The 25,623-nt window shown below is 45.7% G+C and overlaps 1 protein-coding gene across 1 annotated transcript in view; it reads left to right on the forward strand.

Moving 5' to 3' along the window:
* The first annotated feature begins 6,100 nt into the window (after nt 1–6,100).
* The window catches only part of ARHGAP6 (Rho GTPase activating protein 6), a 336,655-nt gene continuing 317,132 nt past the window's right edge, over nt 6,101–25,623 (forward strand). Inside the window, 2 exon segments of the mRNA XM_040582760.1 lie at nt 6,101–6,571; nt 6,573–6,711. Coding sequence (XP_040438694.1) covers nt 6,207–6,571; nt 6,573–6,711 — 504 coding nt within the window. The 5' untranslated portion in view covers nt 6,101–6,206.

The following is a 25,623-nucleotide window of genomic DNA, read 5'->3' on the forward strand; positions in this document are numbered from 1 at the left end:
TTTATGCTTAATAAATTCTAAGGAAATAATAAGAGTAGCAATGTGCTTCTGTTTTCAAATTCACCCTTATTTTCAGAGATTTGTTCAGAAGTCCAAGCAAAACAACTTGCTTAATTCTTCAGATAAATACACTCATATTTTGATAAACAAATTTTTTTTAAAAGGCTACCAAAACAGGTACAACTATGACGATCTTTTAAATATTTAGATTTAAAATTCTGTCCAGTATCTCCTTCCAGTTACAGATTGATGGGGCATTAATAACACCTGAGATGGTTAAAGTAACAATAACACCATAATTTCTGTAAAACTTGCCCATGCAGCAGACTTGCTAGTAAGTCAGGCAATATGCATTCATACAAAATCTGTGAATTTTCTAAAGGTGAAGGTTTCCTTGACTTTAATTCTAAATTCATATCTGGTTAGAACCACAATCGTTCAAGTTGGGAGAACCTCAGCTTGGGGGTCTCAAGTCCAATGTCCTGTTCAATGCAAGGCAAAAACTAAACTAAGACAAAGTTGCTCAGTGCCATGTCCAGTCAGGTCTTGAAAGCCACCAGTGATAAGAGTTCTACATCCTGTTCCAGTGCTTAATCACCATAGAATCATAGAATGGTTTGGGTTGAAAGGGACCTTAAAGGTCATCTAGTTCCAACTCCCCTGCCATGGGCAGGGACGCCTTCCACTAGACCAGGTTGCTCAAAGCCCCATCCAGCCTGGCCTTGAACACTTCCAGGGATGGGGCATCCACAGCTTCTCTGGGCAACCTGTTCCAGTGTCTCACCACCATCATAGTGAAGAATTTCTTCCTTTTATCTAACGTTAATCTACCCTTTTTCAGTTTAAAGCCATTGACCCTTATCCTGTTTCTACAGGCCCTACTAAAACTGTAATCCTCAGTGATTTTTTTTTCCTTAGATGCAGTCCTGTTTCAGTTTATTACTGCTGTCTGTCACCTACTCACTCTGTACTTCAGTGCAGAGCCTGGCTTCACTACCTTGATAGTCCCTTTCAGCTACTGGAAGGCTGCTGTTAGGTTTCCCTTCCCCAGGCCAAACAAGTCCAGCTTTCCTGGCAACAAGCGCATTTGTTCTCACTGACTTTCATAAGATCCTTGTTTTCCCATCCATCAGGCCTATCTGAATGGCAGCCCTTTCCTGGAGTGTGTTGACTGTATGCCTTAATTTGATGTTGTCCACAAACCAGATGAGAGTGCGCTCTGTGTCCTCCTCTAGGTTACCAATATGGGTATTAAACAGGGCAGGTCTCAAGATAGATCAAATCACTGTGATCCAATCAGTATTTCTCTCTAATTGTCTAAACAAGGAAGCTGTGGGAGATCATGACAAAGGCTTCCTATCCACTGCTCTCCCATCATACATGGATCAAGGCAGGTGATTGGGTTGCTTAGGCATGATTTACCCTTTGTAAATCCATGCTGGGTCTTTCCAGTCACCTTTTCCTTCTCTATATGCCCAGAAATGGCTTCCAAGAGCACTTGCTTTTGTGATTTGCCCAAAGTGAAGCTCACCAGCTGTAGCTCTTTGGATTGCCCTTGATCCTTTTGAAGATACGTGCAACATTTAGCCCTTTTCAGCCATTTGGTACCTCTCCAAATCTCCACGACCTTTCAAACATGAAAACTGGCCTTGCAGTGACATTGACCATCTCTATGAGCACCCTCAGACACATCCCACCTGGTTCCCCAGACTTGCATGGGCTGGGACTCCTCAGGAGAAGATCCCTGACTCAGTCCTTTCCCACTATTGACAAATGCTTTTCTCCTTAAGGCACAAAGCCGTGGAAGGTTTTGTTGATGAAGATCAAGGCAAAGAAGACATTAAGTAGAAGCATAGAATCATTTAGATTGGAAAAGACCCTGAAGATCATCAAGTCTAACCATAAACCTGACACTGCCAACACCACTACTAAACCATGCCCCTGTGTCCCTAAGCACCACGTCTTTTAAATACCTGCAGGGATGGTGACTCAACCACTTCCCTGAGCAGCCTGTTCCAATGCTCCATAACCCTTTTGGTGAAGGATTTTTCCTAACATCCAACCTAAACCACCCCTGGTGCAACTTGAGGCCACTTCCCCTGGCCCTATCAATTGTTACTTGGGTGAAGAGACCAACACCCACCTCACTAGTTCAGGTAGTTGCGGAGAGCAGTAAGGTCTCCCCTGAGGCTCCTTTTCTTCAGGGTAAACAACCACAGTTCCTTTAGCTGCTCCTCATAGGACTTGTTCTCTAGACCCCCAACCCTGTCTGTGTCTGTTGTCACTTAGTCACTAGGTCACCTGCTGCTTTCAGCAGAAGTCTCACATCTTCCTTGTTTATTCTCTCACTGCTGCTGTTGTGGCAGAAGCTGCTCTTGTTGTCCTTGACATCCTCTGCTGGTTTTACCAACAGCTGAGCTTTGGCTTCGCAAGCACCATGCTTGTATGCCCAGGGAATGCTTCTATAATTCTGTTCTGTGTGCTAAGAGTAAAGATATTCCAGGATAAAACTGATGGCTGGAAAGTCATCGTTGTCAGATACACTCATCCCTCAAAATATTTCTGAATTCTTACTACATTATAGATCCATGTCACTCTTGCTCATTTTCAGAAATACAGACTTGAAAAGTTGAGGAGGGATCTTTCAAGTTGCAGAGTCAGCAGACTACTGTGTAAGGTGGTGGCAGGCAGTCAGACAACAAAGAACAAAGAATAAACATCTTCACTGGGTTTAAGCTTTCATACGACCATGCAAACTGTTAGGAAAGCCTTTCTGGCTGCAGAAGTCAGCACATCCACTGCCTGGATTGCTACCCCCAGCTCCAGGAAGGACTGCCCAATTCCTTGACTGCTATTGCAACCTTATGGGCAGCAGTTACACGAACAGCTTTGCTTTGGAAGAGAAGGGCTGATGACCAATATTAGATTAACTAGTGTTGTCTCACTATTCCTCTGCATGTATGGCTGCACAGCAGGTATCTTGTGTCTGGAGGTTACTGCTAAGGTTTGGGGACTAGAACTGTCTTTTTGTTCTGTGCTTGCACAGTGCCCACCAGAGCCCCGGAGCCCAGCTGCATGGCTGGTGCTGCCAGGTCTCACAATAATGCAGGTCATAGTGCTAATAAACAGCAACTTTAACAATAATCACTAAGTGCTTATACAGCTGTTGTCCCTGAAAGATACAGATAGCAGCTCAGACAGGCAGTGAAACTGTCTACACGAAGCACCTCTATATGTATTTACTCACTGAATTGCAACTGTGATTCTCCAGGTCTCTGTGTCATTAAAACTATACTCCAGTTTTTCACGAGGGCTCTCATGGAGAAAACCAGCTGGGCAATAGTAAAAAAAGCAGGTGGAAATAAGAATGCTTTGTTCCCACTTAGAGTAGTTACTCATAAGCTGACGTATGCTCCTAACATTGCACTTACCTGATAGTTTCTGTCTCTCTTCACAGGTTGTGTGTGCAGTGTGTAAGGACCTGAGTCTGCACTTGGAGGTTTGCCTGCTGGCAGCTGGCTGTGCCCAAGAGTATCAGATCTTCAAAGTGGGCAACACACCTTACTGAGAACAGCCAAACTGTCTCCAGCGGATTTTGGAGGCAGGAGTCACTGTCCTCTCCTCTCCTCTCCTTATGTGATGAGCTCCTCACAGCTCTGAATTTCCCCCTCTGCTTTTTTCCTTCTGTCTTCCTGTCCCTTTATGTTCCCACGATACATTTGTAGAGGACAAAAAAAAAAAAAAAGTGAATAGTTGGAGCCACACATCTGTATAGCTGTAGTGTAGACGTGTCTCCCTCAACCAAATTGCTCGCATGGGCACAGAACCACAGAAACAAACTCAGAACATTGTTTTATGCTTCAGACCTTTTTAGTCTCAAGCATGAGACCCTATTGAAGGCATTAATGAGGAGGAAAAATGAAGCTTTAAACAGAAACAGCTGCAACCTTAGCTGTGGAGGAACTAGCAGGCTTTGAAATTAGGCAATAGAACAGTTCATTAAAATAAGGGAGAAAAGCTCCTTTTCAGACAAAAAAAAAAAGGGGGGGGGGGGGGGGTAGGGCGTGGGAGAAAAAAAATCCCATTTGGAAATACTGCATAAAACCAGAACACCTCCCTTTGAAAGTGGATGGGCTAGTGTGCCGGTTCTCTCTATGAACCTTAACTAATGCCACAAAGGAAAGAACTGTCTGCTCCCTCTGTTGATGAAACTACAAAACGCTGCCATGGTGCACGTAACCTGCACAGGCTCCAGGATGCCTGGGAGGACAACACAACCCTGCAACAGGGTTTGAGGAGAAAACGCAGCATAAGGAGGAAATGACCCTTGTGTTGTGCTCAAACGCTTTTTTTTTTTTTTTCCTCAAAATAGCCTGTCTTTTTCTAAGGAATTTGAATTGTTGTCTGCGATGCTTCTGTGGAGATAGTGGAGCTGGTGGTTTATCAGGTCAAGAGAGGGGTGCTTAGGCCCTGTGGAATCAGTAGTCTAACGGTGATTTCATCTGAGATGGGGGATTTTCAAGAATTGCACTAGTTCTTGGCTAGTCTGCCCTTAGGTGTCTTCCACTCCTTCACTAACTAGAAGTATAGTTCTAGAAGCAAAGCAGGATATGGGTTTGTGTGTTTTGCTTTTCATCTAGAAAAACATAATGGCTGTAGTCTTCACTGACAAAAGAGCAACAGCTCTGAACTGACCCATGAAGCTAGCGGTTAGCTGCAGCTTACTAAAGTTGAAACGCTACATGAATTGTAGGTGTGGGGCCTCCAGAAAGAACCTGACAAGCGCTGCCATTGAACTGCTTCCAGTGAAGGGAGGACTCTAATGTTCCCAGCTGGGAGATGGGGGCAGGAGTTGGATCCTGTGGCTGAGGGACTGTTTCCTCCACTCCAGGTGGGGAAGGAGCTGGCTGGCTGGCTGCCAGCCTTCACGGGGCTGTGCGGTATTCTTCCCCTGTGTGCATTCTGTTGCTGCGTTTCTTTATGGTTTTGGCTTTCCCAGGTTTGTTCCTTTCCCCCGATAAAGGTTTCTTTCCCTATGCATGGTGAGAAAGCACAGAAAGTCGCTACAGAGGATCAAGCAAGTTTACCTATTTCTCTTGAGGAGGCTTGGCTTCATTGGGCCCACTCCTTTATTTTCTGCTGCCATGAGGTACCCAGCAGAACAGTTACGGGCCTTGCGTGCCCCACGCTGCCTGTGGGACTCCTGCCCACGGGCCTCTGTGTGGGGTTATTCTGCAAAGACTGTCAGGCAGCAGTAGCAGAGCGTGCCCTCAAAGCAGGCGTTCGTTGTGGTTGAATACATAAAACCATCTCCTCAAATTGGCACGGGATGGGAAGAGACTTGGGCCAGAGCACCCGGTGCCGGTCGCCCGACAGACGCGTGCTGTACACCACCCGCACCCAGCCCATCGCTGTAAGCTTTCGCAGAAGACAGCAGCTCTCCCCGACGCCGCCGGGGAGGTTACGGGAGCCCCCCCAGACACAGCCCAGCACTCCCCGCCGTTCACCAGCGCGACGGGGCTGCGGCGCTGGGCTCGGCCGCGTCAGGCCGGGGCTTTCCCCGGCTGCGCCGCCGCGGCGGTGGCTCCGGCGCGGGCACAGCTGTCCCGCTGCCTCCCCACAGCGCAACGCGGTGCGGCCGCAGCGCCCCGTCGGGGCCGCCCGGGGCAGCTCCCGGGAGCCGCGGCCCGGGGGCCCGCGCAGCGCGGCGGGGCCGGCGCGTCCCCGAGGTGGGCGCCCCGCGGCGGGGAGCGGGGCACAGCGGGCCGGCTCTCCTCGGCCCGGGGCAGGCGGGCGGGCCCTGCCACACCGGCCGGGTGGGGGGGCGGCCAGCGGCTCCCCCGCGCATCGCGGCCGAGGGGGGAGTGACTCTGGCAGGCGGCGGCGAGCCGAGATAAAAGCTCCGCTGCTGCCTCCTTCCCTCCCCTTTTCTCTCGTAACTTTTTTTTTTTTCTTTTTTTTCCCTCCCTCTCCCTCCCAGCAAAGTGACCGCGGCGGCGGCAGCCCGGGAGCAGCCTCAGCGCCGGCCGCCGCCATGAGCCCCCCGGTACCGCCGTCGGGCCGCGCCGCCGGGGGCTGAGCCCGGGCGCTGGGGGACGCCCCGAGAGCCGCGCCGCTCCGCGCCCCGCGGCGGGGGCCGCAGGCAGAGGCAGCCAGATCCCCGGACCCCCGCCGCCCCCGCCGTGCCCGAGGCTGCGACCGCCGCGATGTCGGCGCAGAGCCTGCTGAGCAGCGTTTTCTCCTGCTCCTCCCCGGCCGCCGCCGCCCCCGGCACCGCCAAGAGCCTCTCCAAGCGGAGGCTCCGCCAGACGCGCAGCCTCGACCCCGCCATCATCGGCGGCGGCCGGGAGGACGGCGAGGGCGCGGGACGGGCGCCGCGGGCGCGGGCCACCGGCAGCCCCCCGGGGGAGCGCCGCCGCCCTCGGGGCGCCCCGCCGCCGCCCGGCGCCTCCTACTCCAGCCCCAGCACCCCGCTGGAGCGCTCGCCGCCGGGCAGCGCCCTCTTCGACGAGGAGAGCCCCCGCGGGAAGCGGAGCCCCGGCTGCGAGCTGCCCTTCCTGGCGCGCACCCCCCTCGGCCTCGGCGCTGAGCGGCCCCGCCGGCCCCGCCAACAGCATCTTCTCCTCGCCCCGGCGCTGGCTGCAGCAGAGGAAGGGGCAGCCCTCGCCGCCCGAGCCTCGCCCCGCCGCCTACGTCGTGTGGAAATCCGAGGTAGGCCCGCCCGCCCCCGGGGGACGGGCACCCGCCGCGCCGCCCTCGCCCTCGCCGCCGCTGCCCGCCCCGGCGAGGCAGCCGCAGCTGCCGTGCCGCCGGTGTCCGGGACGGGGTGGCCCCGCGGGGGCGCCGGCTGCGCCCCCCTCGGTGGTGCCCGCGCTGCCGCCGCCGTGCTGCCGTGCTGCCGTGCCGCCGTGCTGCCGTGCCGCCGTGCCGCCGTGGGCAGCGGGCGCGGGTGCTAGCGCCGAGCGCGGGGACCCGCGGCGCTGGTGGGGCGGGCGGCGGCTCTGGATGTGCCCTCGACGGGCTCCGTTTATAGTTGTTCTGGGCATGTAAAACCGCCCCCCTCCCAGTTTCACACCTCGTAAACTGAAGTATGCGATGGCTTCCAACAAGATAGACAAATTATTTTTCATGTGCACACCCAGTGGGCTGTGATTTATTTGACAACATACATGTGTCAAAACCACATGAGGAGCGATCGTATTCCAAGACAAATCCAACTTTGCAGTGCAAATATTTATTCTCTTAACTTGGATGTCGTCGATGTTGGGCTGCAGATACCATACCACGTGGACGAATGTATTCAAGGAATGTGGCATTGTTTCTTGATAGCAGTTGCTTGGCGAGTTGGTTCTGCGCAGCCCTTTGTAGCAGGAGAAGAAGGAATTTTTTGTTTGAAGAAATTCTCTGTCCTGTCTGTAGCGATGAGGTTTCCTGCTTATCTGTTTAGTAGTTCCTCCTGGAGCTTTTGCGTTGGGGTTGGAAGGCAGCCTTTTCCTTTTAATTCCATTTCCATTTAAGATGTATTTATTTTAAGCAGCCAATGCCCACTAGATCTACCAACAAAACAACCCCGCTGTTTCAGTGGGATGCAGATGTCCTTGAAAAATTGTTATCTGACACAGGGATCAGGGATCCAAAGCCAAACTAGGCACCATGATGGCACAGTATTAGGAAAAGTAGTTTTTGGGCAAAGGCTGCCTCTCACTCTGAACAAGCCCCCACATCCTGCTGTTAGCTTGGGGTATAAAAGTTGTTGACAACTGCCCATTAGGATGGAGCATCAGCACTTGGCTGGCGACTTTGGCCACGGCGCTGGCTAATGTTGAAAGAGGCAGCAAAGATTTTTAACAGTTTTCAAAAATGGATTACTATTAAGTCTTGTGATCAGAAGTTACTCTTAGCATCTTGTTCCTCAAATTTTAAGATAGTTAAAAGTTCAAGATTTCAAAGAACTTTGTGGGGGCAGCAGTGACAGTGACAAAAAGCCGCCAGTGAGACAGCGGGCAGTGACCTTTAGTTGGCTGCTTACCCACTTACAGTCTGATAAGGAACATCAAAAAGTATTAAGACAGGTAAGATTTCCCGTGCAGTTTCCTGACTGAGTCCAACACTCAGAGCATGGTCTCTGACCTGCGAATGTAAGCGGATCTCCCTGTTTTCACTGAACCCATGTGAAGATGTCAGACACTCGGGGCGTATTTTTTCAGATCTTTATGTTGTCAAACCACATAGCGCAGCACATCTTCAGACTGCAAATTCAAAAGTACGATTTTGTTCCTAATTTGGTGTATGTCTAGCATTTTTAAATAGTTAAATATTTTTGGAGTATGTGTATTATATTGCTAATAATTGCAGTATAGTGATGTAATTTGTAGTTAAATTTGATTCAGCGCGGCTTCGTGTGGTGTTACTGTTCTCTTACAAATTGTTGTTTACTTGGCGTTTCAACCTGGGTGTCTTTCATATATTTAAGAAATGGGTGTTTACAGTAACAAAGTATGGTCTTGTATTTTGGACATATCTTTCCTATTGGTGAGACCTGATTTTTAGAGCAATCGAGACATATGTGTGAGTGTTGTTTAAAAAAAATAATCCCCCTTATGTTAGGAAAAAAAACAAAACAACGTGTGATACTGTTGTAAGAGAACTGTCTGGGGAAGGTCTGAGCCCAGTGCCGTCACGACAAGCAAGTATCTGCATCTCTATGCTGGGTCCCCGTGCCTGGGCTGGACAGGTGGCCAGGCAGCCCCTCTCCATGAGCCCTCAGTTGGGCACAAGTGTGGTGGTGGCTGTTGTCCCAGCAGTCACAGTGGTGGTGCTGCACTGCAGGAGCAGGGTGTGCTGCACCTGTAGCTGGGCTCGCATCGTCATTGTGGATTTGTGGCACTGCGTGTCAGTTGCCATAGAACTTGATACCTGCTGGTTTCAGAGTTTCTATTTTCAAAGCATTATACAGATATTAACTTAGTTGTAACTATCAGCAATGGCATGCATAAATTGTTTGACTCTATATTTTAAAAGAAACTGCACATACATAATTTTGATCATATTCCCCCTCTTATTGCAGGCATGCATCCTAATGGTCATTCAGTTTGGTTTTGTCATAAACCAGCATTGTTCGTAAAGGATTTAGTCGTTTGCTTCCTGTTTAGTCTTTATTGGAAAACGACTTGTTTGGTTTTTAGGAAGTGAAGGATTCTCTGCCTCTGGGGCTTCACCCTAGCTGTGGCAAAGCGGGTGTGCTTGAGGAGGTGGAAAACCCCCACATTTCACTGGGTGAAAAGGAAATTACTATTTACAGTACTGTAAGTTTCTAAGCTCCCATTATCCAAATTATGGCATTCTTGATAGGAAACCTGTCGTTCTGCTTTTTTCAACTTAGAAAATGAAATACATCAGAACAATGATTTTACTCAGCTGTAAAAGACAACCGAATAGATGGCTACAGGCTGAAAATGAACATGGAAGGTTTTGGTTTAATTACATAAAATTCCCATCCTTATTAGCTGGAGGATAAAAGAAGTGTTCACTGCAAAATCTGTTTTCTTTACCTTCATTCCAACACCTTCAGTATGATTTCACTTTCTGGAAAATCTTCGTCTAAAACCACTGTGCAAGTAACAGGGTTATGCACTAGAAGTGGTATTTTAAGAGATACATGTGGGGATTATTTTCTTCCTCCTACTTTAATGCCATGGAGATTGTCTCTTCAGAACCTGCCAAAATAATAAGTTCTGCACAGAACCTTCTTGGCCTGCCCCAGGCTGGATCTGTGGCAGTGTCTGGAGGGAGATGGTGACGATGTGGTTTGCAGCATGCGTTGGCACACCCTGGGGCAGCCTGGTGCTGCAGGGTGGCAGGGGTGGCACCACCAGCCACAGCTGGATTCAGGTTTTAAAGTGTGCACCGAGCGCTCCCTTGCCAGCTGATCTGTGATTTCTGTATATGAGACCAAAATGTCCATAATAGTTTTCATCTGAGGCCAGGAGAAGGATGGATTGTTTGTTTTATTTTTTTTTATTGCCCTTTGACTCTTCAGCGTTTTATACTGCAACCCTGTCTACCGGCCTAGGGAGGGAAAGGTTGCTGCTTAGTTCATGCGGCCATTCATAAATAATTTTTAATGGAATGCCACAGTGCACAGGGGATTTCCAGTTTCAGCGGCAGGTCACACCTAAAGGCCTTACACAAAGAAACGTGTTAGGCCTGTATTCTTGAATCCACAGATTTTTGGATGTGAAGCATCATGTGACAGAGTTGTCTCTCACTTCTGGATGATCTGGCTGTTCTTTATCGATATGTGATTTTATTCACAAGAATATTTTACAACTGTAAAGATTATTTTAGGTAGAGCTTTACTTTGCTGACAAACATTCTTTCCCTTTTCTATTATCTGCTCAGGTATAAGCTGCTTAAACCCCCTCCCTGTTCCTGGGGCAGTGGAAATCAGTGACAACATTTCCAGTGGTTTTAGTCTGGCAAAGACAAGGAGGATTTTTAACAAGGGAGAAAAGATGCGCATCCCCAATTCCGATCGGAATTGTCCCTTTAAGCCATTTTCTTTAAAGAAAATTCACTTACAAAATTAAGTCTGTGATGACTATTATGCTTTCATTAAGTGTTTGATAAGGTTAAGTGACTCTAAGTAAACTATGTATCATGTAAAAAGATGGTAGAAATATGTAGAGATACCTTAATGCCTTGATTCGGCCAACATCTAGTCATATGTTTATGCTAAAGTATGTGAATAGTCCCGTACAAGTTAAGGGTGCAAGTGTTTTACAGTGACTGACTGGAATGTTTGCCAGGTGAAAAGCTCAAAACAGTTCAAAATAAATAGATCTGTGTGACGTCTCAAGTTGTGTTAATTGTGCTGATTCTTCTGTCCTAAAGACGGCAACGGAAAGCCACAGCACGTGGATAACAAATACAGCACACCATGTGAATGAATCTGACTAATCGCTTTGTTATGATAAACCACATCTACACACTTACACTTACAGGGCCCGATTATTTTGCTGTCGTACTCTGTGTGTTCCTGGCTGATTAAGCATTAACATCTCCAGCTAACAGGCTTTTCTGGGGGGGAGCTGCTTTTAAAGTAATGGTAACATCATGTCTGCTGCCTTCCTGCTAGCGCGCCTGGCCGCCGGGAAGCAGGAGGCACCACTGTGAGTTTGCACAGTGCTCCTCAGCGCCGTTGGGTTGCTGCGGGTGGTTGGCTCAGCCCTTCCTCACCTTTTCCTCCTCCTGGCGTAGCCTGCCATGGACCTGCTTCCTTGCCCAGGAAGCCTTTCCGTGGAGCACAACTGGGCAAGGGGTTTCCCATGGTGCAGGAGAGCAGTGCGCCCTGAGTCCTCACCAGGTTTAGAGGGAGAAGCCAGGAGCTGTCCTGGTGTGTCCTGAGCTACTGGCTGGCCAAGCTGTGGTGAGCTGCAAGGATGTTTGAGATACTCATCTGCAATATCAGAACATTAGTTTAGCTAAATATTTTTATATCCTCTGTTTGAGTCATATGGAGTGATTAACTTAGGACATGGCTGCTGGAAGTAGTGAATGTTCACACCACTAGTTTCAGCTCATAGGTGCCCTGGGAGGTCAGCTTCCATAAATTCACTTGCTTGATACTTTAAGAGTTTAAATCCATTGGGAAAGTGGTCTCAGATTCCCTATTTCCGTATCTCTTTGCTTGCCAAAGTTTCCCCCTGAGCATCACTGTTTTTTGCAAATTAATATTAACTCAGTTTTTCCAAGTTGCTGTGAGTGGCTAGCTTACTTTTTCTGCTTTTTTACAGCCAGTGCTTGCTTCAAAACTGTGCTGATGGATGGACATACATGAAAAATTATTTCAGAGATATAAATAAATAAATAGAAAAAAAATCTTAATTCCATTAAGAAAAATTCTTTAAAATTGGGCAAACGGACAGGTCACATTCCTGTAAGGATATCTATCCTCAGGTACTTCAGATGAGTATTTTTCTTTGAGGTTAGTAGGACAAATTCTTTTGGAGAGAAAGGACTGATCGCATTATCAGGTTTACAGGAGCAGAACCTGTTCATTGTAAATTTAGAGGAAGGAGAGCTTTTCTTATTTTTTTCCTTCCCCTATTCAACTGATAACAAGTGATTGATACATATTCTGAAAATTGTAAGTTACTAACAGAAAAGAGAAAAAGAAAGCAGTTTTCTCCTGTTTGTTAGGATGCATGAAGAAAATGTGAAATAGGAGTATATATGCTGCATCCCTTTTAAAAGATCTAGCATGAGATATGTAAGTGAAGTCATCCTTTCCCCAGTTTTCACTAGGTGTTGCACTTCAAGTGGTTCTGATGTGACAGCATATTTGTCATGGGGGCAAAGCTGAAGCTTCTGAGGTGTAAAAGCAAAGCTGCTGCACTTGGAACTAGGAATAAGGCTTTGCCATTAAAGACTGCAATAGTTCACATGGTCTAAAGGCCAGTACTCCCCAATAAACTAATTTAACACTATACATGCAAATATTTTAATGGAATACCTCCTCAACATTTATTCTCTTGTGACAATGTCCTATTTACTGCTCTCTAGTTGCCATAGTCTTACAGGCTGTATCTTCACTGAGCTGTTTGCCTCATGTTTCTGACTTCATTGCTTCTGCGTTTGCCTGTTTATTGTGTTGCTTGTTAGGATGAGATGCCCTAGAACTGTTTCCTTGTCAGGTGGAAAGTTTGTCTTTGGGAAGGAATTTCAGAGAATGTATCAGATTGCCATCAGCACTAGTTGTTCATTTTGCCGTAATGATCTCTGAAGAGTGATACGTAGCTCAGTGTGAGCTCAATGTCTGTTTTACTTGCCCTTAAGCACTTTGATACCTAACCCAGACATCTTTCTCTATGGATGGAAGAGAGCTTTGAATGTATTCCTGTGTAGAGCCCCAATCAACCACCCAGGAAGCAAAATGGGGGTCTAGCATGTTTAAATGGCTTTTTGTCACCATTTTTCTTTGGTCTTCCTCCAGACATTTAAAAAACTGGACACTCCCCCATACCCAAGATTGCATTTTTCCCTTTGAGGGGGGGCTTTTTAATGAGGTGTGTGAGAACTGTGTTTTGGAAGGCTTTTGAAGTAAAAAACTGTGTGCTGATATTTACCACTGAACTGTTCTGCTTTATTTTCTTCCATAAGACATGCTAAAACACTAGACACACAGACTAGTTTCAGCCTAAGTCCATCCTATTCAGTGCTGTAAGAGTTTTGTAACTGCAGAATTTGGTGGGCAGAAATGTTGTGGGTCTTGTATGAAGAGGAGTGCCATTAAAAGTAGCTAAATATATTCAACTTTTCTGAATTTGGCAAATGCACTCTTCCCATTCCCAACTAAATTACATTTGAAGACATTTGGTGAAAATATGGGAGTTGACAGCTAGGACAGACAGAATTCTCCCCAAGTGTGCATTGCTTAAGTAATGGGAAAGGAACTTGTGAAAATAATAGGAATAAGACTGAAAAGTAATTTTGGGCAGCCTCTAAAATATCAACGGCCCAGACGGCTGTCTTGACTTCATGGTGGAGCTGGCAGTACATTTAGCTTTGCAGACTCTCTCGTATGACAAGAACTACAGCTGTCGTGATTTGCAGGTGGGGAAGTTTTCAGGAGTCTGTCTTCACTCTTCTGCAGTGTTGTGGCTGTGTAGGCATATAGGTATTAAGCATATTTTGGGGGATTTTTTTTTCCTTCCAGCTGTAAATCCCATAATGGAAATGAGCAGGGAGTCCTGAGCAAGTAGGGCTGACTACTCGTGATGGTATAGTGGTAGCTAGATAGTATCAGTGTCTGAGTTGTGGAGTTGAAATCTTAATGTAAAAAGGTAATGAGAATGAAGATTATAATGGCAATACTATTATAGTGTCATTAAATGTGATATAATGCTGCTCATATTTGATTTTCTGGTTATGTGGCATAGTATTTGAGAACATAAGCATTGAGAACACTGGAATTAAGCTGATGTTTTACAACATAACTTTTGCACATCCTGGGTTACGCTTGTTTTTAACAGACACAGGTGTCTGGATGGTGGGAGAAGAGGCCAAATACTCCCTTGAGCTTACGGAAACTGGAAGGAGGGCATTAAGGAGGTAAGGGCAAGGTTCAGACTTCATTGGAATTTGACATTGTGACTTATCGTCCAATTTTGCAAAGTATTGAGCTCTCAGGCTTCAATCTGACAGAGTGCTCAGGTGTGTGCTTTGCTTTTGGCTGGTGAATCCTACTAATCAAAATGAAGTATCAAGCAGGAAGCAAAGCCTTTAATTATCATTCAGTCTTAGGAATTTTACTTCTTTCACCTCTCTTTAAAACTTTTGCGTGGGTCTTTTTTTGCAGACTTTTAAGCTCTGTTTGTTAAAAATAATTTCTATTGGTTTTTATCTATTCTTATCGTGTAGCAATAACACATATCACGGAAATGTATGTGCACACTTTCTGGTTGAGTTTCAGCTTTTCCTAGATGTATACAGACTGGCTGTTTCAAGTTACATGTCTGTTCCACTCTGGTTGTCAGCAAGGAGTTATTAAATCCTGGGGAGAGTTAAGAGTGTTTTTGAAGGATTTGTTGAGCTTCCAGTGCTTGACGCTTGCCACATTGTCATACTGGAACCAGATGTTGGGTACCACATGTTCGTGTTTTTGGAGCTAAGTAGGTTAGGTGCTGTGTCTCTGGCCTATAAAAACAAACATCAGTTTCCCACCCTAAAGCTCTCATCCCTGGGTCATCACCCTCACAGCCCTGCCTATGGGAACAGCTTGCATCAGCCTCCCAAGTTGTGAAGCCAGAACACTGTCTTTTCCAGGATCTTCCTACCTGCTCTCTTCTGTATTGTCTCAAAGAGAAGACCTTCTGATTTATGGTGTTTATCCATGAGGACCCTTTGACAGTGTAAGGTTTCAAAGATATTTTTGAGAATTGCACTTAGTGAGGACGCACATGAGCACTCAGTCCCATGCAGAAACTCTCCCTGTGGCTGCTGAGAACCTGCTAGGACTTTGGGTAGGTCCTGCTTTAAAAATTAGGATAACGTGTCTTTCTGGCTTTCATCACCTGAAGTTTATGCTAAAAAAATAAACTGCTTTACTGTAGCTGTAGCCTGTTATCTGGATCGGCCAAATGAAATGTTAATTAGTCCTTTTGTTCTCATAAATGGGTTTGTCTCATAAATGGACAAAATGGTTTTCAGCCAAATACAGAGTATGATACAGAGTTTGCTAACAAATGAAAGGTTCGTTTTTTTATAGTGTGATTAAGATTTCTTTTGCACTGCCTTAAGTCTTGCTTCTCCAAAGGACTGGCTTCCTGGATTTGATTTTCAGTGATGGGACTGTACCTCCACTGAACATCTATAACTGATTTTGTGAGAGGAAGACTAATACAGATTTTCCATTGCTATTTTCAGGTTTTATTTGCTTTATCCCTTTGTTTCCTGCCACTGTTGTAATATGGCAAGCTGGTTTTTGAGCACCGTCTTTTTCTTTTTTCTCTAAAGGGTGATTTCGATTGAGTTGCACCCTACTGAGAGTAATGTGGTGAGAAACCAGTTGGCAGTGCTCTGTTCAGTTTTCATTTGCCTCTCTCCCTAAAAGTCTAAAAATATTCTTCCTACAGGAAATGTTTTTCATTCTGTTATGTCTTTTGCTTCCCGTAGGAGGTATTTCTTTTAATTTATTGAATAAACCTTTCTGAGTTGTATTCCCATAAGAGTTTAGGCACAATGGAGTCTTTGGGCAAACTGTCCGAGAGATTTCACCATCTTCTGTTTTTAGAAGATATGCAATTGTTTCTTTATACAGTGCTGTCAAGCTCTGGGACAAGCTGACACTTATGTGAAATGGGAGAATTTGAAGCTAAAGATCGCAGATTAACACATCTGCTACAAGTTCTCAAATTTTGTTGTTTTGATTATACATATCTCATATTTATCCTTCTTAAATCGTACAGAAATCCCTCTTCTCTTTTCCCTGCCCTCGATTTTAAAAGGATTCTGGGTGGTATTTTGATCTCAATCTCATTACCACGATTTCTTTCCTAAGTGTATGTGTATATAGGAAGGCTAAATCCTTGTAACATCCTGGTTGGAAGTCGGCTATGTTTAGTTGTTAATTTAATGTGGATGACAGTGCAGACTGTTATTGGAAAGGGGCGCTGGGGAAAGAGACTGGGATAGATTACATTTTCATGCTCCAAAATAAGACCCTATCTACTGTATCCTAAATTAGAACAATATGGTTGAGTTTTCTTGTGGCTATTTCATAACGTTCCTGCTGACAAAATATGGTGTGCCTTTTGCTTATTGCTTCACTACTGTTTCTCAAGCACGTGTTCGTGTCTTTGCATCTAGTGACAGCTGTTGTCACAGCGTGCCATGGGGACACATCTCATGGGTCTTCAGAAGGAGACAGCATATTCACAAATGATATAGAAAGTGGGCTGTGCCACAGAGTGGGTACCAAACTACAGCCAGCTGGGAGAATTAGGTGGGCCAGTTACTTAAATAAACACAATAAGAAGCTGGGTTTTTTTCAGAGCTAACATGCTTTAATTCTATATTCACGAAAGAAATGTGATGTAATTGGCAGTCAACCTGTATTTAGGGTTTTAAAGCAACTTTTAAGTGGAATAATTAGTAAGATTTACATTGGTGAATTTGCATATTTGAAAAATCTCTGGCACACTATGCTTCTAGGTCTTGTTCTCTGCTTGAGGTCTGAGCACATACCATTTCCACACTCTGTCAAGGCTCAGGTGGAACCTTTCTGTTTCATAACCCTTTTCTCAACAGAGGCAGTGCAAATGTGACAGAAGAACATACTTTTCTTTCTTGGAGTGAGCTACGTAACAAAACCTCCCACCTGTTTTTTAGCCCAGATGCAGCTGAATTACACTGCCTCACATGGATCAGAAGAAAACCAGTTAGGGAAGTTAGTGAGTGGTGGAAGGGTCATCATTTGGAGAACAGGATGCCTGCATACAGGGTTGTATGGGCAAAAGGGTGACTGACAGGTGAAGGAAAGTGACTTCATCCTTGCCAGTCCGCATCTGGGCTCCTTTGTACGAGGGAGATGTTGACATACTGGAGCAAGTGGAGCGGGGGGCCATCAAGACATTTAGGGGATGAGAGAAGAAAAGACTGCATTTGTTTCAGCCTGGTGAGGAATAAGGAAGGACGTAATTCCACTTTTACTACCGCATGGGGACTAAGGAGAAGATGGAACCGGGTGTTGTCAGTTGCACAATGACAGTCACAAGTTGCAGCAAGAGGAATTTTGAGCAGATCTAAGGAAAAAAACATGTCCAGCAGGAGTGGTTAAGTATTGAAATGGGTTGCCCGAGGAGGATCTGGAATCTGTCCTTGGAAATTTTCAACCCTTGACAAGGCAAGGCCCCAAGGAACCCAATAAGATTTTGAAGCTGGCCCTGCTTTGAGCAGGATATCGGACTAGATGACCTCCAGAGGTCCTTTCTGACATAATCTTTTCCGTGATTCTGTGACTGAGAATAATTTCTTTCCACAGTAGAATGAAAACTCTGCTGTCTTACCTTGTGCTGCAACATACCTTTGATGGAACAGAAGTTGCTGGGTTACTGCAAAAAGTATTATGCTTTCCAGCATCAGCATTTGAAGCAGGCTTATAAGTGTGATTTCTTTCATTGCATTATTCTCCAAAGTTTTTGCTGTACTACTACTCTGTAAGGCATACCCTACTACTACACTGCAGCTACACTGCTGGTGTCTCACAAGTGCGAAAAAAAGTCAGGGTGTTTTTTTTAAAGATGTCAGAAAAATTTAGGAAAAAAACAACAATCAAGCCCTTCTTAAATTCAAGTGTCTTGCAGAAACAGTTTGACAGTGCTGTAGTGGAACATCAGTAGGGATTTGGCATGGAAGTCTCAGTAACTACTTGCCAGGTGGTTTTCCTGTCAGCTCATTTAACCAAGCCTGCCTGCATCATATTCCAGCATTAGGGAGCCCAGGGCTTACAAGGTATCTACCTTCAGGACAGTGTGCTATCGGGACAGACCTGCTCTGAAGTTGAGCTCCATCTGCTTTTCTGGGTTATTTCACTTTCAGTTTAAAAATATTGAGCATTTGGCAAAATGCCATGGTCTTTTCCTGCCCCATTTCATGGTAGTTCAGTGTGATCGCGACAGGCCATATGATGTGCTGCCTAAAGCATTTCAATTCAATGCCTGTAGTAAAATGATGGTACAGAAGCATTCCTGTCAATTTAGCTCTTCTAACTTTCATTTTGGTCACCTTCCTGAGCGTATTATAAAATTAAAAATAATCTGGGAGGGAAAAGGAAGAAGAAGGAAAAAAAAAATTAAAGATGCATGTGAGAAGGAAAGGGAATCTTCTGCCGAGCTTCGAACTGGGAATTGCATCAGATACAGAGAAGAATAGGTGTGGCAGTAGGACAGATCAGGCTTTGGCTATATTGTCTTACACAGCAACAGTTTTAACCTGATATTGACCTTACAACTTAGGAGCTTAAGGGTACAGTTATGTAACTGGGATCAGTCAAAGCTAAACTAAACTGGAATAGGCAGATGGGGCCACAGGGCCTGGAAAAAGCTGGTACCAAATTGGCTTGTTGAACTAAATGCTTCCACGCTGCTGTTTAAAGGGAGCACAGGTCATCATTTGCTGCTGTTTACGATGCAGTGGTGGGCTTTTTTGAGCTTCAGGAGAATGTTGGTCAATATCTGATCTCCTGCGTCTTTTTTCCTTGCTCTTGAGAAACGATTTTGGCAAGTTTGCATTTAGCTGGCAGAGGTTTTGTCAAGCAGGTGCAGTCTCCAGCATTGAGTATGAAGTGGCTGACAGAAGGGTCTTCCCGGCAGTAAAAGAAAGTCTTGATGGTTCGGAATCATAACTTTTTGCTGTCTTGACAAGTACTTTTTTTCCTTGAATGGACAAGAAAAAGAGAAAAAAGGTGCCTGTGGATTATGGCTGCATGGTTCAAACAAGAGGAGATAAGGAAGGGGAGAAGATGGAAACAGTGTAAGAAATGAATAGCTAAGTAAAATATCATTTGGGCTGGAAAACAGGATTGCCACTGAAGTGCCACCACCACCAGGAAGAGGAGAGCTTTGACTCCTGCTTGGGCATCCCTGCCCCGTCTCGCTCATGGTGTGACGTCCTGGTTTCCTCCGGGGAGCACTGTGCCCGAGGTGCCGTCCTGGGGCTGCTCCAGGCCTCACAGCTCTGCCTGCTGTGCCACCTGGCCCTCAGAGAAGCTCCAGCCCTGGAGCGGGTTGGTAAGATGCAAGGTCGGTGTCCGACCCGGCGGTGTGTGGTCCCTGCTGGCTGCCGCGGTGTGTTGCACTCTGTGAATAGTTCCGCCATAGTTTCTAGCGATGACATTTTCTGAAGCCCCTGACTCACTTTTAAAGATGAACCTCGGGGTCTTAGGTAGTTTTTGAAACCTTATCCTAGATCTTTTATATCCTTACATTTTGTTACAGTAACGAGAACCTCTTTCCTTTCTTCTTCCCTCCCAGAGGAACAGGTCTGTAATGCTGAGGTCTTCCACACGAATTAATACCATTTTTTCGCAGTAAAGGGATCTTATGTCTTGTCCATATGTCTTCTTGAGCTGTTTCTCATTTCAGTAGTGCTTTCAGCTTGTCTCTCTAAATATTGTTCATGTTTTGTTTGTGCTTGTTTTGTAGTAATTACTGTGTGCTTTGGCACAACTTGCTATATTTTATTTGCCTTCTACTATAATTTGTTGTTTTCAACTTGTGACAGCCTATCCAGTGTTTTTTAGGAACAGGTCTTCAGGCTGTATCAGTGCATTATTAAATCACAAATGTATGCACTTTCTTTCTTTAATCCAGTAGCATCCAGTTTATATGGAACTTTTATATGGAATTTTCAAATGGAAATTCTGATTGCTGTAGAGTGTGGGATCTGGCATAAGTGCCAGAATTAAAAAGAGAAGATCTGCTGGTCTTTGGTAACTGCCTCTGTCCCTGTGATAGCTGGCCTGGAGGGACACTTGGGGAGCTATGCTGCAGTGCTGCATTTGTCAGAGCTTCCTCTCTGGGAGTCTTTTGAAAACAAAGCTCCTTGGTGTTTAGATACTGGGTTTGAGGGCTTGGTTGTTTGGGAATCTCTCTGACAAACTGGCTGAAAGCTGGATATCATCTTGCTTTCTATGGAGGATATCCTTCCTGCATCCTGAAGGCTGCCAAAGGCTTCAGCCCCAGGAGAGCCAGTGAGGTGACACTGCAGAAGGAGTGGGTAGAGATAATGGGGCATGATCCATATTGCCTTTGCTCCACAAACACCAGTTTTTACTCTGTGGCTTCCGAATCCCGATGACTGGGGTAGGGGACAGAGAGAGCAATCATTACTTGGCAGGTTGAAGAGCTGTTGCACTGTGGAAACAGTGGCATTGGGAAGCAATGACCTCATCTTTATGGCCATACTGCAGTTGCGGTGGCTACACAGTTTCTTATAGTCTTATATGGCAGGACATCTGTCCCAGGTGCGCTGAGCCCTTGGAGACCCTTCTTCTGGAACAAGTCCAGCTACTTGGATTTAACATTCAGCGTGGGATTTAGCCATAGAACGTTTTTGGAGCTGAAGACAGCAGGCTTAAGATGTCATTTGAATTACAGTTGAAAAGAATGAGATTCCTGCAGTGAATTATTTGTTTCTGGCTTCCTTACAGTTTTCTGAAATATGGTCCTTTGCTTGAGATAAAGGCATTTAATAACCATATTGCTGTGCTATAGGGTGATTTGCCCCTGTAATTAGAATAGGGCCAAAGCATTTGTAGGGAAGCAGGAGCTCTTCTTGTGCTGTGTCTTAACTCAGCCAGATGGAGCGGAAGCCAAGGGGAAAAGAGAAATATGGTTGGCAACATCTGGGGCAAATCAAAGCAAAGCTGGAAGGGAGCAGTTAGTTGGGATGTTCGCAAGAAGAATGTGGAAGATTCCTGTAGAACATAGGTAGCAGGGGAGCTACAGAGGGGCTTGCTTGCTGACCCCTCTTGAAAGAAAATCCAACACTAGAGGAGACTGAAAGCAGAAAAGCAACGGGGAGTTTGCTTGGCTTGTTCCTTGGAGCCAGCGTTAAAGTGCCAGAGAAGCAGAGGAAGGGGTTTCCTTCCAGGCTGGAGGGCTGGGGATGACTCTGCAGCAGAAGCAGCTGCTGAGCTGTCAAGGACACAGAAGCAGCAGGATGCGGGGAGTGTAATGGGACCTTCCATCAAGTCCAAAGGTGGGGTGTTTATTTGTTATTTTGGTTATTTCATAACTCAGCCTTTGCAAGCAGAGAGACTGAGAGTCCCTGCTGGGAATGGCAGGAGGTTTGGGAAAAACTGGGACGGTTGAACAGAGGTCTGGTGACCACTGAGCATAGGGGGAGATGGAACTGGGGTGGCCATTGTGCTGATGCGCTCAAAGTACCATATATATTTTGGGATAAGTGGATGAGTTGCTGGGGCTTGTTTTAGTGTCAAAGATTATTTTGTGCAGCGGTGAAGAGCTCCAATTGGCTTTGCAAGCCTTGATGAAGCCTTGAATTGAATCACTGAGAAGGGAAATTGTTAATTGCATCTCTACATTATCACACCTTCTCTGAGGGGTAGTTGCCCAGGAGAGCTGGACTGCAGGTAGTTGATGGGAGGAAGGGGAAAGGTTTAGGAGCATAATAAGGAACAAGGAAACTAGAGGTGCTTTGGGATGGCTGGTATTATTAATTGCAGGGGAATTATTTAACTTTTGTGACAAGATATTTTGCCTGTAATATATGTAGATATATATTGTTTCTTTCTAAACTTGCAAATAAAGTTTGCTGTGTTATATTTTGCATGGAAAATATTCTTTGTGTCTGGATCTTTCTTTTCCATGAAGCATTGCCATATGGAAAAATGTTAGTTTAACCATTTCACAACAATCTAAATACATGTGTAGTCCAAGTTACTAAAAACCTGTATGTTACTTAGACAAAATTTCAGTGTACAATGCCAAGGGAAAGAAAAATCATGTAAAATGTACCATTTCTTTGTAATGTATGTCTCTCTGTTCTAAGTCGAGGTTTTATTGTGCATCTTTTTCTTTGTTCTATCAGGAAACATCTCCCAGCTATGAGATGTGGTTTCCTGGAGATGAGACACTGCAAAGCAGGGTGAGTGAAGTTCGTAGCGGGTAGAGCTGAGGCTCCTCAGACATGTGTTTGAATGCTCAGCGTGGTGAGTTAGTGGGATATTGTGTATGCAATATCTGAAGGCAGTGGGTTGATCAACATTGATAACATACAGCTGTGGCCTTGCCTCAGAGGCAGTGGGTTGATTGACATGGACTGTGTGCAGCTGTAGCTCGTTCCCACTAAGTGGTTAAATAGCCCTGAGGATTGTGGGAGGGGGTCAATGGAGGAGGAGTAGTGTGGTCTGACCTCTGGAGGAAGGAGATACAGCACAGACAGTAGAATCTGACCAACAGTAAAGCCTTGTTGCAGCCTACTGGTTTGATTGTGCTGCAACAATTGGTGCCCCTGTGAGGCTGGCTGGGTTGGACTCTGACTACAAGGACCAAGAACTGCTGTGCTCAATTCAGATGGCGTTAGGTGTCCCTACCAAACTCTGCCAGATGCTTCTTACTGAGAAGCTTCCAGAACAAGGAGGAATGTGAGTAGTTATGAGATAAAATAGTTGGAGGTCCCTTGCCTCTGGAGAGAATTGGAGGGCTTCTGACTTTACTTCAGAGTGTGGAATTGGTGATTTATGCTCAACTGGTGCAACATCAATGTGTAGAAAAGGATCAAGCACGCTGAATGTGGAAGAAATGAAGAATTTTTTTTTTCCATCCTTTGTATTAGGATAACTCTGGAAATATTCTTTCTGGTTTTGCTTTTGTTCTTCCCAGCTTTTTAGGAGATATTTGGACTAAAAGAGTTGAAACAGGACTGAAGACCATTGAGGGAGAAATTATTTAACCAGCTTGTGAAAGGATCAGCTGCAGATTTTACTGCAGGGACTAAGAAGGCTTTTGCCCTTTCATTTTTCTTCCCTTGGTACTATGGACTGGGGCTACATCCACTTTGTAAGAATACATGTTTTATTTACAGTATGCACAACTTAGATCCTTCTGTAAAGTATCTTTTGAGTTCCTTCAGAAGAGTGGGACAGAAGCAGTGAGCAGGAGGTCAGTGGGTCCTTAGAAGCTGCTTGGGAGTGGCTTGCTGAAGCACCGGGAAGGGACAAGGCTCAAAAAATCATTAGCTGCAGATCAGCCTGTGGATTTGGTGGCTAATCCACACAGGAGCATGGATAGTGTCTGCTGTGAGGGCTGGGTCTCTGTGCCACATGGCCCTGCTGAGTAGGGCAGTGGGGTGGGCTAGGATTTGGCAAGTGCTGCTGGGTGTTTCCCTGATGAGGGGAAGAGGATGCAGCATTAGTTATTTCTGGAAACTACACAGCCTAGAGAAATTATATTTAGCTGTTAGATAACTGGTTTAAACTGGGATTATGCCCAAATTAGGGACGAGACGGTAAAGCTGAGTGATAAGAGTATCTGTTGTTTCTTTGCTGATTGTAGGGGGTTGAGGGACAGAAATGAGCATCTGACAGCGTGGGAGTCCAGAGGATTCATGTGGGCATCCCTGCACTGCTGATCATCTTGCATGCAGAGGTGATTCTTAATTACCATAGTGTCTTGGTATCCTATTTGTGGGTTAGGACATCACCCTGCAAGGTTATGTATAGACACAAGAGACTTCCCCCCCCCCCCCCCCCCTTTTTTTTTTCTTCCAGAAATTTTATGGAAGAGACAACAGATAGATACAGTTGCACCAAGAGTTCTACAGAGACTGTATTGTGACATTTGGTGGCCTCAGCAAACAAATATTTTGCCCTTGCTAAGTCTTAGAGTCTTAAGCCTTGGGAATAATAGGTTAGTAATACTGATATGTAGGGGTAACTTCTTCAAGAACGAGGGGAGGACTGAAGTGCACAAAACTGGGTATCAGAGACCTGACATGGTGGAATGGATGTAGGCAGTAGCTGAGGATGATGGAGAGGGTGGGACTAGTTAGAGGAGATATGTTTAATATAATAACAGGCTGAGATGCAATGGAGGGCTGCATAGAAAAAGGTGACATCATCAAAGGCAAACAGTCTTTGCAGAGAGAGCATTCTGGACGAATGTAAGTTGGGCAGCATTGCGTTGGAAAGGCAAGGAAAGAGAATGCCAGAGGTAGGAGTCTGTGTAGGATTTCTAGCTGGGTTTTGCATTGAAAAGGCTGTGTATTGACAAATTGTGTATAAATATAACAACTTTTAGCTCCTGTCTGGAGGTAGGTGATGGGAGGAATACTGCATGTACTGACCTTTGTTGTCTTCCTGCCTCCCTTTCCACAGGCATCACATTTTCCCCCTGTCCTGGAGAGTGTGTCTAGATGCACAGTGCAGCATGCTGTAAAGATCTCTGGTTTAAGCTGGGAAGTTGCTGTGGTGTAGGGCTGCTGCACGGGGTCTGCTGAGGTTCCAGAGTAGTGCAGCTATGGTCGCTCAGTGACTGAGCTAAGAAATCCAATAAAACCTAATAATGTCTTGAGGGGAGGATACCAGCTAACTGGGAAACAGCAGTAATAATAAATAAAAAGTAAATGAATGTAAGCATTGGTCTACTTTTATCTCTAAAGTATCTTAAGTTTTTCATTAGCACACACTTATACCTTACTGGGGTATTAGATCAGACTTACACTGTGAAAGGAGTTTGACACCCTCTACATGTGAGATTACTGGGAGATGAAGCAAAAAAGTTCAGCTATTGCCCCAGTAGTGAGACCTCACCATCCCACTTGTCTCCTGTCCCAACTGGGACCTGGCTGGCTCTCTGGCTGCCTCTTGCCCGGGGCAGTTTTACTCCCCTTCTGAAGAGGTGTCTTAGATCTTCTGTCTTGATCCCTGCAAGCAGTGTTGGCTGTTGCCCCATTGGTCTGCTGAGCACGTGGCGATGGTGCACCTTAAGAACCGGTTACTGGAGAGCTGTGGTAGCTGTGAAGGTACCGCTCCCTTGGTGGGTTACTGGATCCTGGTGGCTGGACAAGAGGGGGATGCTGCCCTTTCAGCTGGCAAGTGCAGAGGCGGCGGTGTCAGAAAGGGAGGAGGTTGTGTGTATGGTTTTAATTATGCAAATCTGAACTCTAGACAGAAACACCTCTTTTTCTTTTTAAGAGCAGCAAAAAAAAAGTCTCGATGAACAATACCAATAGGCTAAGTAATTCCTTTTGTTTCAAAGTTACTCAGCTTATTCCAAGGACCTTTTGCAATGTTTTCTTCACACATTGAATGTCTTAATGGAGAGCTGGCATCTTGCTGTGAATTATTAACACTTACCTAACAGGAGTTTACATGTGTTTGCCTTGAAACTTACCTCAGTAATTCTGTCTGCAAACACTGGGTTGTCAAGCCTGTGCTTTAGTAAAGGTGTGGATGAGGTAGGAGAAAGTGGCTGCCCATTGTTTATACATAACTCCGTGCTGAGCCTCCTCCCGTGTTGCTAACCATGAACTCCTGAGTTTCTTGCCGGTTTGTTATGACCACCTAACTCCTTCTGAACTGTTACTCTGCCAGCGACA

The sequence above is a fragment of the Falco naumanni genome, chromosome 2, assembly GCF_017639655.2.
Source record: "Falco naumanni isolate bFalNau1 chromosome 2, bFalNau1.pat, whole genome shotgun sequence".
Taxonomy (NCBI): domain Eukaryota; kingdom Metazoa; phylum Chordata; class Aves; order Falconiformes; family Falconidae; genus Falco; species Falco naumanni.